Below are 15,360 nucleotides of genomic sequence, written 5' to 3'. Positions count from 1 at the left end.
TAGTCTTGTTGCCTAAACCTAAGGAGTTGTAGTTTTGTTGCCTAAACCTAAAGAAGTTGTAGTTTTATTGCCTAAACCTAAAGAAGTTGTAGTTTTGTTGCCTAAACCTAAAGAAGTTGTAGTTTTATTGCCTAAACCTAAAGAAGTTGCAGTTTTGTTGCCTAAACGTAAAGAAATTGTAGTTTTATTGCCTAAACCTAAAGAAATTGTAGTTGTTACCTAAACTTAAAAAAGTTCTAGTTATTTTGCCTAAACCTAAAGAAGTTGCAGTTTTGTTGCCTAAACTAAAAGAAATTGTAGTTTTATTGCCTAAACCTAAAGAAATTGTAGTTGTTACCTAAACTTAAAAAAGTTCTAGTTATATTGCCTAAACCTAAAGAAGTTGCAGTTTTGTTGCCTAAACCTAAAGAAATAGTAGTTTTATTGCCTAAACCTTAAGAAGCCTTTTTATTTTTGTTCCAAAGGTGACGTTTCATTCAGTTTTACAACATGTTAGAACGTGTTGCTTTTAAGTTTCACTTTTACAACGTAGTAGATGTAGTAGGCCCCTAATGACCCACATCTATGGTGCTTATAGCAACTGATAACGCCAGTCGAATCGGGTGGCTTGGCTCTGTTAGCTCTGTTATTTATTTGGGTTGTGTGAGGAACAAGGCAGAGTGTGTCCGGTGGGTGAAAAGGTGAAAGCTATTGATGACTACGCCCCGCCTGCAAATAAATGAGCTCATATGTTTTTGTAGGGATTTTTCGGGCATTGTTGAGCCCCTCACAAACCTGTTGAAGGCTAAGGACAAATATGTTTGGTGCTCAGATTTCCAAAAAGCTTTTGAGAGTGTTAAAGCCTTAAAGCTTATTTGTAATGCCCCTGTTTTGGCTGCTCCACAGTGGGATAAACCTTTTAAAATGGGGGTAGATGCAAGTTATGTGGGCGCACGGGCAGTGTTGTTCCAGTCTGATGATTTGGGAGTGGATATATGTTTCCTTCTGAGGAAATAAAGCAAACACCACCTGAGCTATTCAGTAATTGAAAAGGAAACACTAGCTTTAATTTGGGCTTTGCAATATTTTAATGTTTATGTTAGCTCTATGCCCGTGACGTTTTTTATGCCATTACACTTATAATAAGTTACTTTAATACATTTTGGTTTGTTATTACTAAGTTTGGTGTGCATCTCCCTTCTTTGTTCTGTTATGACAGGCCATAACAGAGACTAGTTCTTGCCTTGTCTATACATGATCAGCAGCATAATCGCTTTGCTCTGATTTAATCGACATATCTACACAGAAATGTGCTCATAAGTTTCTTAGAAATACATCATTCAGCATGAAAAAAGCAAAAAAAATGACTAATCGGCTAAAGGAATCTTAGTCGACTAAGACCAAAAGAATCGATTGGTCGACTAATCAACTAAGAGGGGGCAACAGAGTGCAGTAAAGTAAGGATCAGCATCTGATCATTGGCTATTTTAGCCAATACCAGCCCATTAAAATATGCCCAGAACAGCCTTGATACAAATCAGTTCAGGACATCTCACTAGAGCACCAAATGTGGATTAATCCGCTGTCGAAAATAGTCCCCAATCAATGCACTATTTCCTGCAGAACCTGCCAAAATCAAAAATGAATGACTGAATAAATAAATGACTCGATAAATCAATGAATATGTCATTAAATGCAGCTAAAATAATTTTTTTTAAAAATGGAGCCATTAAAGGGACTATTTGTAACTTTCAGAAATGCTTCTTAACAGCGACACCTGTGGCCGTGAAATCAACGAAAGTCAGCGTCGGGCTCGCGCTTGCTCGCTCTCAATATACCTGAATGAGCATCGCTCAAAACAGTGAGGCGACACACGTCAGCTAAAACCACAATATCACTCTATATTTCAGCTGCTTGGCAGTAATGTTAGCTGACCAGACGAAGGTCTCTCCATGAACATGATTTAGATCTGATCCTAGTGTTGGCTTTTCCTGCCTAAGTGCAGGCTGAAGCAGCGGCGCTCTGCAGCGTGTCTCCCTGCTCTCTCCTCCCGCAGCCGGAGAGCAGAGGAGACACCGGCACCCGGTCGGTAACGAGAGGGTAACGTTACTAGCTAAGGAGCTCCGTCACTTCACAAGACACGGGAAACCTCTGTTGGTCTGGAGGAGCTGCAGCATTTTTTTTCTGCACAAACGTCCACTGTGCATTCACTAGATATTCTCAGAGCTAAACTAACTCTTCTGCAGTGTGGAGTGAGCGCGCGTTCACGTCTAGAGGTGGAGCGAGCTGAGAACGCGCGCGCTCTCTGAGCGAAGGCAGGCAGGCAGAGTTGGAGAGGCAGCGGCCACACGCGAACGCGCATATGTGAGCGCGCATGTGTGACGACCCGCTACATTTATGCGCGTACAAAGTTACAAATAGTCCCTTTAATTAATTGCTAAAATGTGATATATGGTATTATTGCTGTTTTAATTTGCTTCTTTATTTATCTTTGTATGGATTCCCCTTTTTTTATTTACTCTTCCATTTCATTTTTCCCTTTTATTCATTTATGTATTTATTTAAAAATGTGTATTTCTTTATGTATTATTATTACATGTTGAGTGACAGTGCCCTCATTTGCATAATGAGGCAGAAATGCATAAAGAAATGTATGAAGAAAAGAATACAGAAAAAAATTAATTTGAGAAAATAAATAAGGGGTGAAATGCAAAGGGAAAATTGTGCATAAATAAATGCATACATTTGAAAAGAAATGCACAATAATTAAAAAACAAATGCAAAGGTAAATTAAAAAATACAAAATAAAAGCAAAGGTAAAAATAAATACATTAATAAATAAAAGGGAAAAGAGTAAATAAATAAGGGAATTAATACAAAGATAAATTCAATTTGTCACATTTTATCAATTAATTCATGGCTAAATTTATTTTTTATATTATTTTTGCAACATTTAATGACATATTTATTTATTTATTGAGTCATTTATTTATTTATTCATTTTTTTAAATTTTATTTTGGCAGGTTCCGTCCTCCATACAGAGCTGAGAGTTACAGACAGGATAGGGAAGTCAAAGTATTGAGAGACAGACTAACCATAGCTGACAGAGTAATACAAATATAGAATTTCTCCAGCTTTATCCTTTAAGTACATGTTTTATTAACAAATATATAGGAGTGAACATTTTGCAAAAAAAAATTAAGTTGACAATATTTCATAATTGACTGCTTCTTAAATGAAACATGTTGACATCATCACGAGAGTGGTGCATATACAGTATGCCATGCCAAACATTCACCCATAGACATTGATGGAGCTGCTGTGCTGGGCGCATAATTACACTTCAGTGTCTTGCTCAAGGACACTGACGCACTGTTAAGAGGAGATGGGAATCAAACCAATAGCTGCCATTATAACATATCATGTGGGAACTGGAGTCCAAATTCAGGAATGGTGGGGGGTTAACTGCTCCACCAGGCCCCTGAGTGGACTGAAACGTGATGAGGTTTTTATTTACAAGAGGGAGGAATAATCTGCCTCTCTTGTTGTGTCATGCCAGGCTGCAAATAATCCGTGTGTGTGTGTGTGTGTGTGTGTGTTTTCCCCCCAGAGCATGGAGGCTACAGATGTTCAGCCCCTCTCTCTCTCTCTCGCTCTCTCTCTCGTGAGGATAAGTGCAGACAGTGTGTAGCATCACACACACACACACGGACACATTCCTCTCCTGCAGCCTCGCGCGGCAGCGAGTCCGATGCCATGACCGCGGACGCATCCATCCTCTGCTGAGCACCATGCGCTGGAGGCTGCACAGCCCTGCTGGAAGGAACCGACTGAGAGGGGCTTTCAAGGGACTCACCTGTGGATTTGCGCCGTCAAGATGCCTTATTTGACCAAGCCTCTGATTTTTCTTCTATGTCTGGTTGTTACCGGTGAATGCCGTAAGCACGGCCACCGGGTGCGGAGATGGACCGGTACCGTGGAGACCCAAAAGCATGGCACGTAAGTGAAAAGAAATAGGGGATTTATAAATGCGTTGAGATGTGCAGATATCCAACAGATAGAAATAATAATTTCAATTGAATTGTCATTATTCTAGTAGAATTGGAGTCTATGCAGTTGTGGGGCTCATGGATCACTTGTCATATCATTTTGAATTAACATTTTCCCGAATTACAAATAAAAAAATAACAAGCAATAGAAGGCTCATATTGAGCCAAATCTCCTGCTGATAATAAATATGCATTATGGAGTAGCCTATATACTGGGTGAAATGTTTTATTTAAAAGGTATATAAAGCCAAGTTTAAAATATAGTTACTTTCTTGACACCTTCTCTTAATTTTTCCCAGTATTATTTTAGTTGTAATGCTTTTCTGGTTTGGTAAAAAGCAACAGTGTGAACTTTGTGCACTGCAGGGATGAGGTGTGTCAGAAGTGGCTTTAATGCAGAATGATGACATCTTGTTAAAAGGCATGCAACAGTTTGTGTCTGTTAACAGTTAGAAACAAGATTATTAACAAATGTATTGATTAAGATATCATATAGAAGGAGTGGAAATCATAAAAATACTATAAAAAAATGTTCAAATGAGGCAAATTAAAACGGCATGGAGTGTATTTTAAATGGTTAATGGACTGCAGTGCTCTGCCAAACATTCACCCACACACACATTCATGGTGCTGAAGCTGCCTGCGAGACACTGACCTGTTCATCAGGTGCAAGCCGTGACCTCCAGGGCGCAAAAATGAGGCCAAAGCTGAAGTGTTCCAAACAGCTACAGTTCATTCAATGGCCATTTGAGGCTGGCTCCAAAAGGGAGTCAATCCCCACCGACCTCCGTGTTAAAATGCCCAACTTTACAGCAGAAATAAACATGTTTGCAGTCTGGTTGGGGGGGGGGGGGATTTTTTATATAACTCATCCATTTAAATGATATTAAGGATTAAAGTTATGCATAATTAAGGGCGTGGCCGCTTTGAGTGACAGGTGGGTGCCATCACAGGCTAGCCTAGCTCGGCTGTGTTTGTGGTGTTGGTGCCTTTTGAAGAATTTTTCATGCAAATATCGGAAAAATAATATGGCTTGCTGTGCAGTTTATAACAGACCATCTAAGAAATCTGTGCTCCAGTTTTTTCTAGTATTATTTTATTTATGCGTTAGCATTAATTAGCAGGTATCTGTGTCTGCGCTCACCAATTAATAGCACAGTTAACATGGTTACGGATGCACCTTGCTAACCAAGCCAGCTAGTGTGCGCTAGCTGGTAACTTAACATTTGTTACATGGATGTATTAAGAGAACTGGATACAGCGTTGGCCCCGTTCATTCCTATGAAAGTTTTTCAGTGGAGCATGAAGCCTAAATTGCTCCACTTGGGCACATGGAACATGCACAGTAGCGTCCGCTCAGTCACATGACTCGGTCACGGGTCCTAACGTCAAGCCGTCATCACGGCTTGGCACTCCAGCCTCAGTCTGGGTCTCACTCACATGAACGGAGGAAGAGAAATAACTCTGGATTCAGCTATTAGTGCGTTTTATAACTTTTAGGACCTAATGATTTAAATAAGGACTATTAAGAGTGTTCATACTGGGGAGTTGATTCACCTAAAAAAAAATTATTGGCTAAGTTACAGACATCTCTTTCCCAATGTAAGTCCATGGGAAAACGTTTTTTTGGGCTCAATAGCATCAAATGACAGACACGGAAGTTGTAGTACCACCGTTTGGCCACTACGAAAGTTGGGATCAACGGCTGGCGCTCTTCCTGGGGGGCTTGGTCTGCGCTCACCATTCCTGGCTTGTTAGCATAGCTCTTTGTACTAAAAGAAACTCTAATGAGTCGGCTGTTAATTTTTTTCCGGTACTTTACAAACAAGCCTGTTTTTCGTTAGCCAGGATTAGCATCCCAAATAATATATCAGTTAACATGATTACGGATACCTGGCCCCACCGGGCCTTGCTCCTTCACAGCTCCACCCTCTCTGTCTCTCTCTCAAACACACTCACAGCAAGCACTGCAGGGCTCATTGTCCCAGTCCGAAGTCCAAAAGTCAAAATTTATTAAACTTGTTTTTATCTAACGAAATATTCTGATTCAATCCATATTTGATGGCGTTTAGCCTTTCAAAAACAAAATTTTTGTTGCGCGCAAAAAAACATCATAAAATATGATGAACAGACATCCAAAGCTTCATTTGAAATCATCAATAGAAGCTTCGGTACCTGGTGGCTTGGTCCGAGACTTTGTTTCCCGTTTACACAGCCATGGCTGTGTATGAACACCATCTTTTTTTTCAGTGCGCACACAGAATGGACAGAGGAGATATTAGCTGAATTTGACAAAAAGTGATTTCTTTTGTATTAGAATCGCAGCAGAGGCATGTAAACTTTTGTATAAAATAAGATCAAGTTTAAGTTGTCTTGGCACACAATATTAGACTATTTATCATGCTATTAAAGAATTTATTTCATTATTTGGCATATTTAACAGACAATTAGGCCGTTGATAATTTAATTCACCGGACAACTACATGTTTTGCTGGCAAAAGGTCAGCATTTGACAGTTTACGTAAACCCCACTAATATCCGCATTTACATGCAGCCGTGCATACTCTAATTAACGTAACTGGTGGTGGACTTGGGTTGGTTTGTGTACAATGCACAGAGCTGTCCGTAAACAGGAAAGAGACAGTGTGTCGCAAACTGCCGTAAAACCCCCAGACTCATATTCTGAATGTGGTGTAGGCTATACATGTCCAAAGCAACCCGTTCTCACTCCCAACTCGTCAAATACCGCCGTTTGGTCAGCGCCCCTTGGCATTGGAGACCGACTACGTACCTTTATATCAATAGCATGAGAGTCGGGCTGTCCCTGGTCCGTCAAACAGTAACGCAAGAGGGGTACCCAGTGCGTCGGTCTCCGATGCCAAGGGACGCTGACCAACCGGCTGTATTTGACGAGTTGGGAGTGAGAATGCGTTGTCCAAAGAATGCTCCTAAAACCTGATATCAGCATATCCCACATGTCTTATTTAGGAAATGCTCCTTTCAGAATAAGGCCTAATTCAGGATAGAATTTGGAATATTGTGGAATATTGGTATGCATGCGAACGTAGTCAGTGACTCACTCAGAGGAACCCTAACCATATAACCCCAAGTTATTCACTATTCTAGACATTAAGTTTAAAGATTTATTTAGAAAAAATAGGAATTTCAGAGTGTGGTGCACAAATGTGCTGTATTCCATCATATAAAACCCCAAATGGATTTGAGGGCAGGGAGGGCACTACATTTATCTCTCCCTTCTGCTCGCTGCCGGAGAAAATACAAACGCATATCTGTCTGTTATAGATGTGGCAGGGCTGCGCCATGTCAAGCCCTTCTGTCCTCAGAGGTGATCTAACACAGCATGCGGTCTAAACAGCTCCACCAGCATCACTGTCACACACACACACACACCACTGTCAATTATCACAGCACGACACTCCATTCAACCAAGGACACTAATACAATTTTAGGAGTGGAATGTCTGCAGTCAGGGTGACTGCTTTGCTTGAACACACGGTTGATCTCAACATTTCTAAAATATGTTAGCATTTTTTTCTCCCATAATATGATGATTAGTTTCTGTGTGAGCTTTCAGCTGCTGACGTTTTCTGTGTGGTGCTTTGGAGCTTTGGAATGCAGATGTGATGAGAAGAGAGAAAGGCTTTTACTTTGGTCTCTATACACTAGAGCATCGAAGGTGAGGAGAAAAACAGGCTGTAAATAAATGATCAATTCATGCTGTTCTTTTTCTCAGTTGTCACAGCAGATTGAATCAGTATTCTCCGCTGTTGCTGCGTTGCTTTTTATCTCTTCAAAACAAAAAACCCAGTCTATCAGTTGCCTTCCCTCTGACCGTGAATGTCATCTTCCTCCAGCTCCTTGGCAAAGAAGCCTCCAGATGTGACCAAGTCTCGCAAAACAAAGACGGAGCATCTGCTCAAAGTAGACGATCATGACTTCACCATGAGGCCAGCATTTGGAGGTAGGTGTGGAATGATCTCCTGTCATTTTTACATATGATTTCCCTGTTGTATACACACAAAGTGCCCACTTACTAGCTTTTTAGAGAGCTTTTAACCACATCTCATCTCCTTTATTGCTTAAGGCTGGCCCACACTAAAACATTTTTCTTAACAGATGTGTAAAATGTGAGAGAGCCCACACACGACATGTTCTGTTTAATTGAACAGTTTTCTTCCTATAGTGTGTGGAGAGCAATAATTTGGCCAAAACAGCACACCACACACTAACAGATTCATTCATCATCAACAATCCCCACTTTAAAAAAAAACAGAAATCTTGCAAAATGTCTTGCGATCAAACGTGACTTTATTGTAACAAACATGGCGGAGGACGGGCAGGAAGAATTAGCAACGTTTTTGCACTACTTTGTACTAAAAATTCTTGAAGAAAAAAGACAAATAATGGATGAACTCATGGAGACACGTTAAATAAATAAACACAAATCAACAAGTTGCTCCTCCATTTCTGAGCTCCATCTTACTACTACTTTATGCTTCGCCCTAATATAGATATTTAGTTGACCTGAGTGTACGTGACCTGTCCTCCCTCAAGCTTGAAAAACCTATTGCATGTCAGCACTTCTGTCTGCCCTCATGTCTCATATTGACTGGTCTTTCGTGTTCGGTCTGATGTGTAGGGCTCTTTGATGTTACACCAATTTAAAGTAGCCATCCCTCTCCTGGAATCATCTCAAAGCATGAAGCATCTTCAACCAACACCTGTTGTGACTGCAAATAACAGACATGTTTTTTTCTTCTGTTTTGTTCTGCTGGATAAGAAAAACTAGATCTAAAGCTTTTTTTTTTCCCAGGCTGACAATGTCAGCATCTCTTCTGGGTTTTTAAGATGAATTTCTCAGTGCCGTAGATGCTCAACCGTTAACAAGTTGTTCCCTAAGTTATTAAACATCCCAACTGGTGTTGTTCTGTGTGCCATCTAAAGACAGCAGTTCACAAGATGTTTCATACTCTTGTGTTCATGTTGCGTGTCTTGATGTTTCATGGCATGAGTTCAAATTAGATGTATTTTATCATTGAAATGCTTCAGAGAGTAGCTCAAGGCTAGCTCTTTGTTGATATGCTCAGAAGTGTGTATCTCTTTTTAGCAATCACATGAAACTTGCAGGATTACTCAAAACTCGACCAAGCTTTCATGAAGATATTTGGATACCAAGATACGCCCGCGTCCCTGAAACCAGGCAAGAAAGGAATCTTCTTCTGACTCGTCTTTCTCTGAAGCCGTACCTTGTTGGCAGCAGAAGATGTAACTGTCATTAAGTGAGTTCGCTTCTCCCCTGTTAGAGCAATTGTTACTTCAGAGAAAGGCAGAGAGTGTAGCAGGAGGTCACAGTGGACATGGGACTAAAAATAGCCCGGGTACATGCACAAAGTCCCAGCAGAGGATACACGGCTCTAGTCGCATTAGTATAAAGAGTCTCATACTCCATCCTGTTTCCCTAGAAAGGGCTGCCCCCTCCAGATGTGTTTAAACCAGCAGCTTTTTTTTATATCGAATAATACTTTAACATGGTTTTTCCACCAAAACAGATCAGTAAGCCACTGGCTAAGCCCCATCACAATGAAAGAGGCTGAAAATTGAGAAAATGTCCCCAGCACCCCCCCACCTCACCCCCTTCCTCCACATTAGGCAAGTCAATAACAGTCTCAGAACCCAAAGAGCAGCCTGTTCTTATTCAAATCAAAGATGATGTTGGTAAGGATAGATATGAAGTTGCATTTAATTAAAAAAAATTATCAATTAAATCAATTAAAATATTTAATCACAGTTAAAGGGACTGTTTGTAACTTTCTAAGCGTATAAATGTAGCGGGTCGGCACACATGCGCGCTCGCATATGCGCGCGCGCGCGTGGCCGCTGTCTCGTCTCCTCTGCCTGCTCGCCTTCACTCAGACAGCGCGCGCGTTCTCGCGTACTCGCTCCACCTCTAGACGTGAACGCGCGCTCACTCCACACTGCAGAAGAGTTAGTTTAGCTCTGAGAATATCTAGTGAATGTACAGTAGACGTTTGTGCAGAAATAACTGCTGCAGCTCCTCCAGACCAACAGAGGTTTCTCGTGTCTTGGGAAGTAACGGGGCTCCGCAGAGAGAAACGTTATCGTCTCGTTACCGACCGGTTGCCGGTGTCTTCCTGCTCTCTCCGGCTGCGGGCGGAGGGAGACGAGTTTCTCGCTGTGGAGCCCCGCTGCTGAAGCCTGCGCTGAGGCAGGAGAAGCAAACACAGTATCAGCATTGATTCATGGAGAGACCTTCATCTGGTCAGCTAACATTACTGCCAAGCAGCTGAAATATAGAGTGATATTGTGCTTTTAGCTGATGTGTGTCGCCTCACTGTTTTGAGCAATGCTCGTTCATGTCCATTTAGAGCGAGCACAAGCACAACGCTGACTTTTGTTGATTTCACGGCCACAGGTGTCGCTGTTAAGAAGCATTTCTGAAAGTTACAAATAGTCCCTTTAATCACATGATTGTCCATAGTTAATCGTGATTAATCACACATGTACCTTAAAATGTACCTTAAAGGGAGATTTGTCAAGTATTTAATACTCTTATCAACATGGGAGTGGACAAATATGCTGCTTTATGCAAATGTATGTATATATTTATTATTGTAAACCTATGAACAACACAAAACAACAACAGATATTGTCCAGAAACCCTCACAGGTACTACATTTAGCATAAAACAATATGCTCAGATCATAATATGTCAAACTGCAGCCCAACAGGCAACAACAGCTGTCAGTGTGTCAGTGTGCTGACTTGACTATGACTTGCCCCAAACTGCATGTGATTATCATAAAGTGGGCATGTCTGTAAAGGGGAGACTCGTGGGTACCCATAGAACGCATTTACATTCACTGATCTGGAGGTCAAAGGTCAAGGGACCCCTTTGAAATGGACATGACAGTTTTTCCTCCCCAAAATGTAGTTTGGAGCGTTATTTAACCGCCTTCACAACAAGCTAGTATGACATTGTTGGTAGCGATGGAGTCATCAGGTTGTCTAGTTTCATATGATACCTTTTGGACCAACTGAGCCTGCTACAACCTTAAAAACTGCAAGTTGTGTTAAAGGGACTGTTTGTAACTTTTTAAGCGTATAAATCTACCGGGTCGGGATCCCATGCGCGCCCGCATATGCGCACTCGCGTGTTGCTGGAGTCTCTGCTCCTCTCCCTGCTCGCCTTCACTCACACAGCGTGCGCTGTCTCGCTCCACCTCTAGACGTGAACGCGCGCTCACTCCACACTGCAGAAGAGTTAGTTTAGCTCTGAGAATATCTAGTGAATGTTCAGTGGACGTTTGTGTAGAAATAACTGCTGCAGCTCCTCCAGACCAACAGAGGTTTCCCGTGTCTTGTGAAGTGACGGGGCTCCGCAGAGAGAAACGTTATCGTCTCCGACCGGGTGCCTTTGTCTCCCAGTGGGCGCAGTCGGGAGGCGATAACGTTTCTTTTCCTGCTTCAGCCCCGGAGGCTGAGGCAGGAAAAGCCAACACTAGGATCAGCATTGATTCATGGAGAGACCTTCGTCTGGTCAGCTAACATTACTGCCAAGCAGCTGAAATATAGAGTGATATTGTGCTTTTAGCTGACGTGCTCACTGTTTTGACCGATGCTCGTTCATGTCTATTTAGAGCGAGCAAGCGCGAGCCTGACGCTGAATTTCGTTGACTTAATGACCACAGGTGTTGCTGTTAACAAGACATTCTGAAAGTTACAAATAGTCCCTTCAATGGGTTAAAGAAATTAGTGGTGTTAAAATGAGTTTGCATTAATGCGTTATCACATTAACCTTGACAGCCCTATGAACAGGTGAGTTGTACAGTTGTCATGAACAGGGAAATTAGCTATAGAAACCAAAACTGTGTTTTGTACCAGGCTGTAAACATGTTTATTTCTGCTGTGAAGTTGGGCATTTTAACATGGAGGTCTATGGGGATTGACTCGCCGTTCGATGAACTGCAGTTTTACATAATTTTCCATATTTACATAGTTGTACACATATACATCCAAACAGAAAGATGAAAAAGTCAGATGTGGCATGTCTTTCAGTGGATATGGGGGGGGGGGTGAGTGTGGCTAACGTGTGGGGTGTATTATTGCTCTTAATCCTCGGTAAAATAACACATTAAGCTTGTTGTTAATCCTCCATGCTGAAGGGAAAGAGAGAGAGAAAGCCCATCGGCCAGATCATTTGATGTATGGGCTTGGAGCGAGTCATGTTATGATCTGTTAACTGTATACCAAAGCCACTGTGTGCTTTTCAGAAAATGTGGTGGCTTAGCAGTGTTGCGGATTTACTGGAGGTCACAAAGCCAGGTGGGGTTGCTCCACCCAGCCCTCACTGCTGGATTCAATGGAAGTAGGTCTGTCTCAGGGCTGAGAGACAATCAATGACTCAGAGTGTGTCAAGCCCACAAACTCTGGCGGTTTTAAACCTTGCAGTGAGTACCTTCTTTCAAATTACCTAAAAGTAACGTTCATATGGATCAGATGACTATGGCCCTATTGTAACCATACAAGTGCAAAGCGGTTGGTTTTCGGCTGGACTATAGACAATATAAGAGTTGTAAACCTAAACATACCAAATGTGTCCCAGTTTATTGTTGCAGTGTATGTGAATAACATCAGCTGACAGGAAGTAAACATGAACCCAAGCTGTTGCTTAGCAATGCAATTCTGTTGAAATGGTCTATACTGTAGTTCAGGAGCCGGTCGCACAGAGCACCTTAAGTATAATTCTTACAGCTTACACTCTCCTTAGCTGAGAAACTTACTTAAGAGTGTAGCACAGAATTCCTTAAAAGGTTTCCTTAGTTAAGGAAACACGTTAAGGTATTTGCTGCATTGAAATATATTCTACAGCTGTAAAATTCGACAGTTTCCATGGGGACCGTTTGCTTGTAACTGCCACGCCATTGTGCTACAACATTGGTTATTTTATTTCAGGCTGTTGTCATACAACGTCCGTAGCCATACCTACGAAACGTAAATACACTATGATTTGTACACAAAATCAATTTGTATGTAATACACGTAATTGTAAACAAGGAAGTATAAAGAGCTGCGAACGGAGGCTTCAAAACGGCAGTCAACGAACCAATGGGTGATGTCACTGTGACTACGTCCACTTCTTATAAACAGTCCATGTTGTAGACATACCTTAAAGTCATGTTTGCGGGCCGGCTCGCCCCCTAAATGGCAGCGTTTTGAGGGTGATGTCTCGGTGAACCGCCTCTACGACAGTGCCCGTCTTCAAGCCCGTGCATAATGCAGCCTCCGGTCAAATCTACAGTGTAAAATCAATTGCTCATCATTAAGCGTATCCATTGGGTTCTCCCGGTTGCGGGAAACTCCTCTCGGGATGCATTCATTTTCTTTATTTATCGCCATAAAGTCGGCCATGTTGCAGTTAAGAGAGAGTGAGAGGTATTTTTCTTTACTTTCGTTGCTAAGGTCTTTTTTGCAGGCAGGCAGGCAGGCAGGCAGGCAGGCAGGCAGGCAGGCAGGCAGGCAGGCAGGCAGGCAGGCAGGCAGGCAGGCAGGCAGGCAGGCAGGCAGGCAGGCAGGCAGGCAGGCAGGCAGGCAGGCAGGCAGGCAGGCAGGCAGGCAGGCAGGCAGGCAGGCAGGCAGGCAGGCAGGCAGGCAGGCAGGCAGGCAGGCAGGCAGGCAGGCAGGCAGGCAGGCAGGCAGGCAGGCAGGCAGGCAGGCAGGCAGGCAGGCAGGCAGGCAGGCAGGCAGGCAGGCAGGCAGGCAGGCAGGCAGGCAGGCAGGCAGGCAGGCAGGCAGGCAGGCAGGCAGGCAGGCAGGCAGGCAGGCAGGCAGGCAGGCAGGCAGGCAGGCAGGCAGGCAGGCAGGCAGGCAGGCAGGCAGGCAGGCAGGCAGGCAGGCAGGCAGGCAGGCAGGCAGGCAGGCAGGCAGGCAGGCAGGCAGGCAGGCAGGCAGGCAGGCAGGCAGGCAGGCAGGCAGGCAGGCAGGCAGGCAGGCAGGCAGGCAGGCAGGCAGGCAGGCAGGCAGGCAGGCAGGCAGGCAGGCAGGCAGGCAGGCAGGCAGGCAGGCAGGCAGGCAGGCAGGCAGGCAGGCAGGCAGGCAGGCAGGCAGGCAGGCAGGCAGGCAGGCAGGCAGGCAGGCAGGCAGGCAGGCAGGCAGGCAGGCAGGCAGGCAGGCAGGCAGGCAGGCAGGCAGGCAGGCAGGCAGGCAGGCAGGCAGGCAGGCAGGCAGGCAGGCAGGCAGGCAGGCAGGCAGGCAGGCAGGCAGGCAGGCAGGCAGGCAGGCAGGCAGGCAGGCAGGCAGGCAGGCAGGCAGGCAGGCAGGCAGGCAGGCAGGCAGGCAGGCAGGCAGGCAGGCAGGCAGGCAGGCAGGCAGGCAGGCAGGCAGGCAGGCAGGCAGGCAGGCAGGCAGGCAGGCAGGCAGGCAGGCAGGCAGGCAGGCAGGCAGGCAGGCAGGCAGGCAGGCAGGCAGGCAGGCAGGCAGGCAGGCAGGCAGGCAGGCAGGCAGGCAGGCAGGCAGGCAGGCAGGCAGGCAGGCAGGCAGGCAGGCAGGCAGGCAGGCAGGCAGGCAGGCAGGCAGGCAGGCAGGCAGGCAGGCAGGCAGGCAGGCAGGCAGGCAGGCAGGCAGGCAGGCAGGCAGGCAGGCAGGCAGGCAGGCAGGCAGGCAGGCAGGCAGGCAGGCAGGCAGGCAGGCAGGCAGGCAGGCAGGCAGGCAGGCAGGCAGGCAGGCAGGCAGGCAGGCAGGCAGGCAGGCAGGCAGGCAGGCAGGCAGGCAGGCAGGCAGGCAGGCAGGCAGGCAGGCAGGCAGGCAGGCAGGCAGGCAGGCAGGCAGGCAGGCAGGCAGGCAGGCAGGCAGGCAGGCAGGCAGGCAGGCAGGCAGGCAGGCAGGCAGGCAGGCAGGCAGGCAGGCAGGCAGGCAGGCAGGCAGGCAGGCAGGCAGGCAGGCAGGCAGGCAGGCAGGCAGGCAGGCAGGCAGGCAGGCAGGCAGGCAGGCAGGCAGGCAGGCAGGCAGGCAGGCAGGCAGGCAGGCAGGCAGGCAGGCAGGCAGGCAGGCAGGCAGGCAGGCAGGCAGGCAGGCAGGCAGGCAGGCAGGCAGGCAGGCAGGCAGGCAGGCAGGCAGGCAGGCAGGCAGGCAGGCAGGCAGGCAGGCAGGCAGGCAGGCAGGCAGGCAGGCAGGCAGGCAGGCAGGCAGGCAGGCAGGCAGGCAGGCAGGCAGGCAGGCAGGCAGGCAGGCAGGCAGGCAGGCAGGCAGGCAGGCAGGCAGGCAGGCAGGCAGGCAGGCAGGCAGGCAGGCAGG

The 15,360-nt window shown here is 45.6% G+C and overlaps 1 protein-coding gene across 1 annotated transcript in view; it reads left to right on the top strand.

The window, feature by feature from the left end:
• Positions 1–3,443: 3,443 nt before the first annotated feature.
• Positions 3,444–15,360, top strand: part of gabrr2a (gamma-aminobutyric acid type A receptor subunit rho2a) — a 106,136-nt gene continuing 94,219 nt past the window's right edge. Inside the window, exons 1-2 of the mRNA XM_074659967.1 lie at positions 3,444–3,979; positions 7,905–8,011. Coding sequence (XP_074516068.1) covers positions 3,858–3,979; positions 7,905–8,011 — 229 coding nt within the window. The 5' untranslated portion in view covers positions 3,444–3,857. The remainder of the gene's footprint in view (positions 3,980–7,904; positions 8,012–15,360) is intronic.

This window comes from Sebastes fasciatus, chromosome 15, assembly GCF_043250625.1.
Source record: "Sebastes fasciatus isolate fSebFas1 chromosome 15, fSebFas1.pri, whole genome shotgun sequence".
NCBI classification, from domain to species: domain Eukaryota; kingdom Metazoa; phylum Chordata; class Actinopteri; order Perciformes; family Sebastidae; genus Sebastes; species Sebastes fasciatus.
The sequence above is the reverse complement of the archived record's forward strand: the minus strand, read 5'-3'. Positions and strand labels throughout refer to the sequence as shown.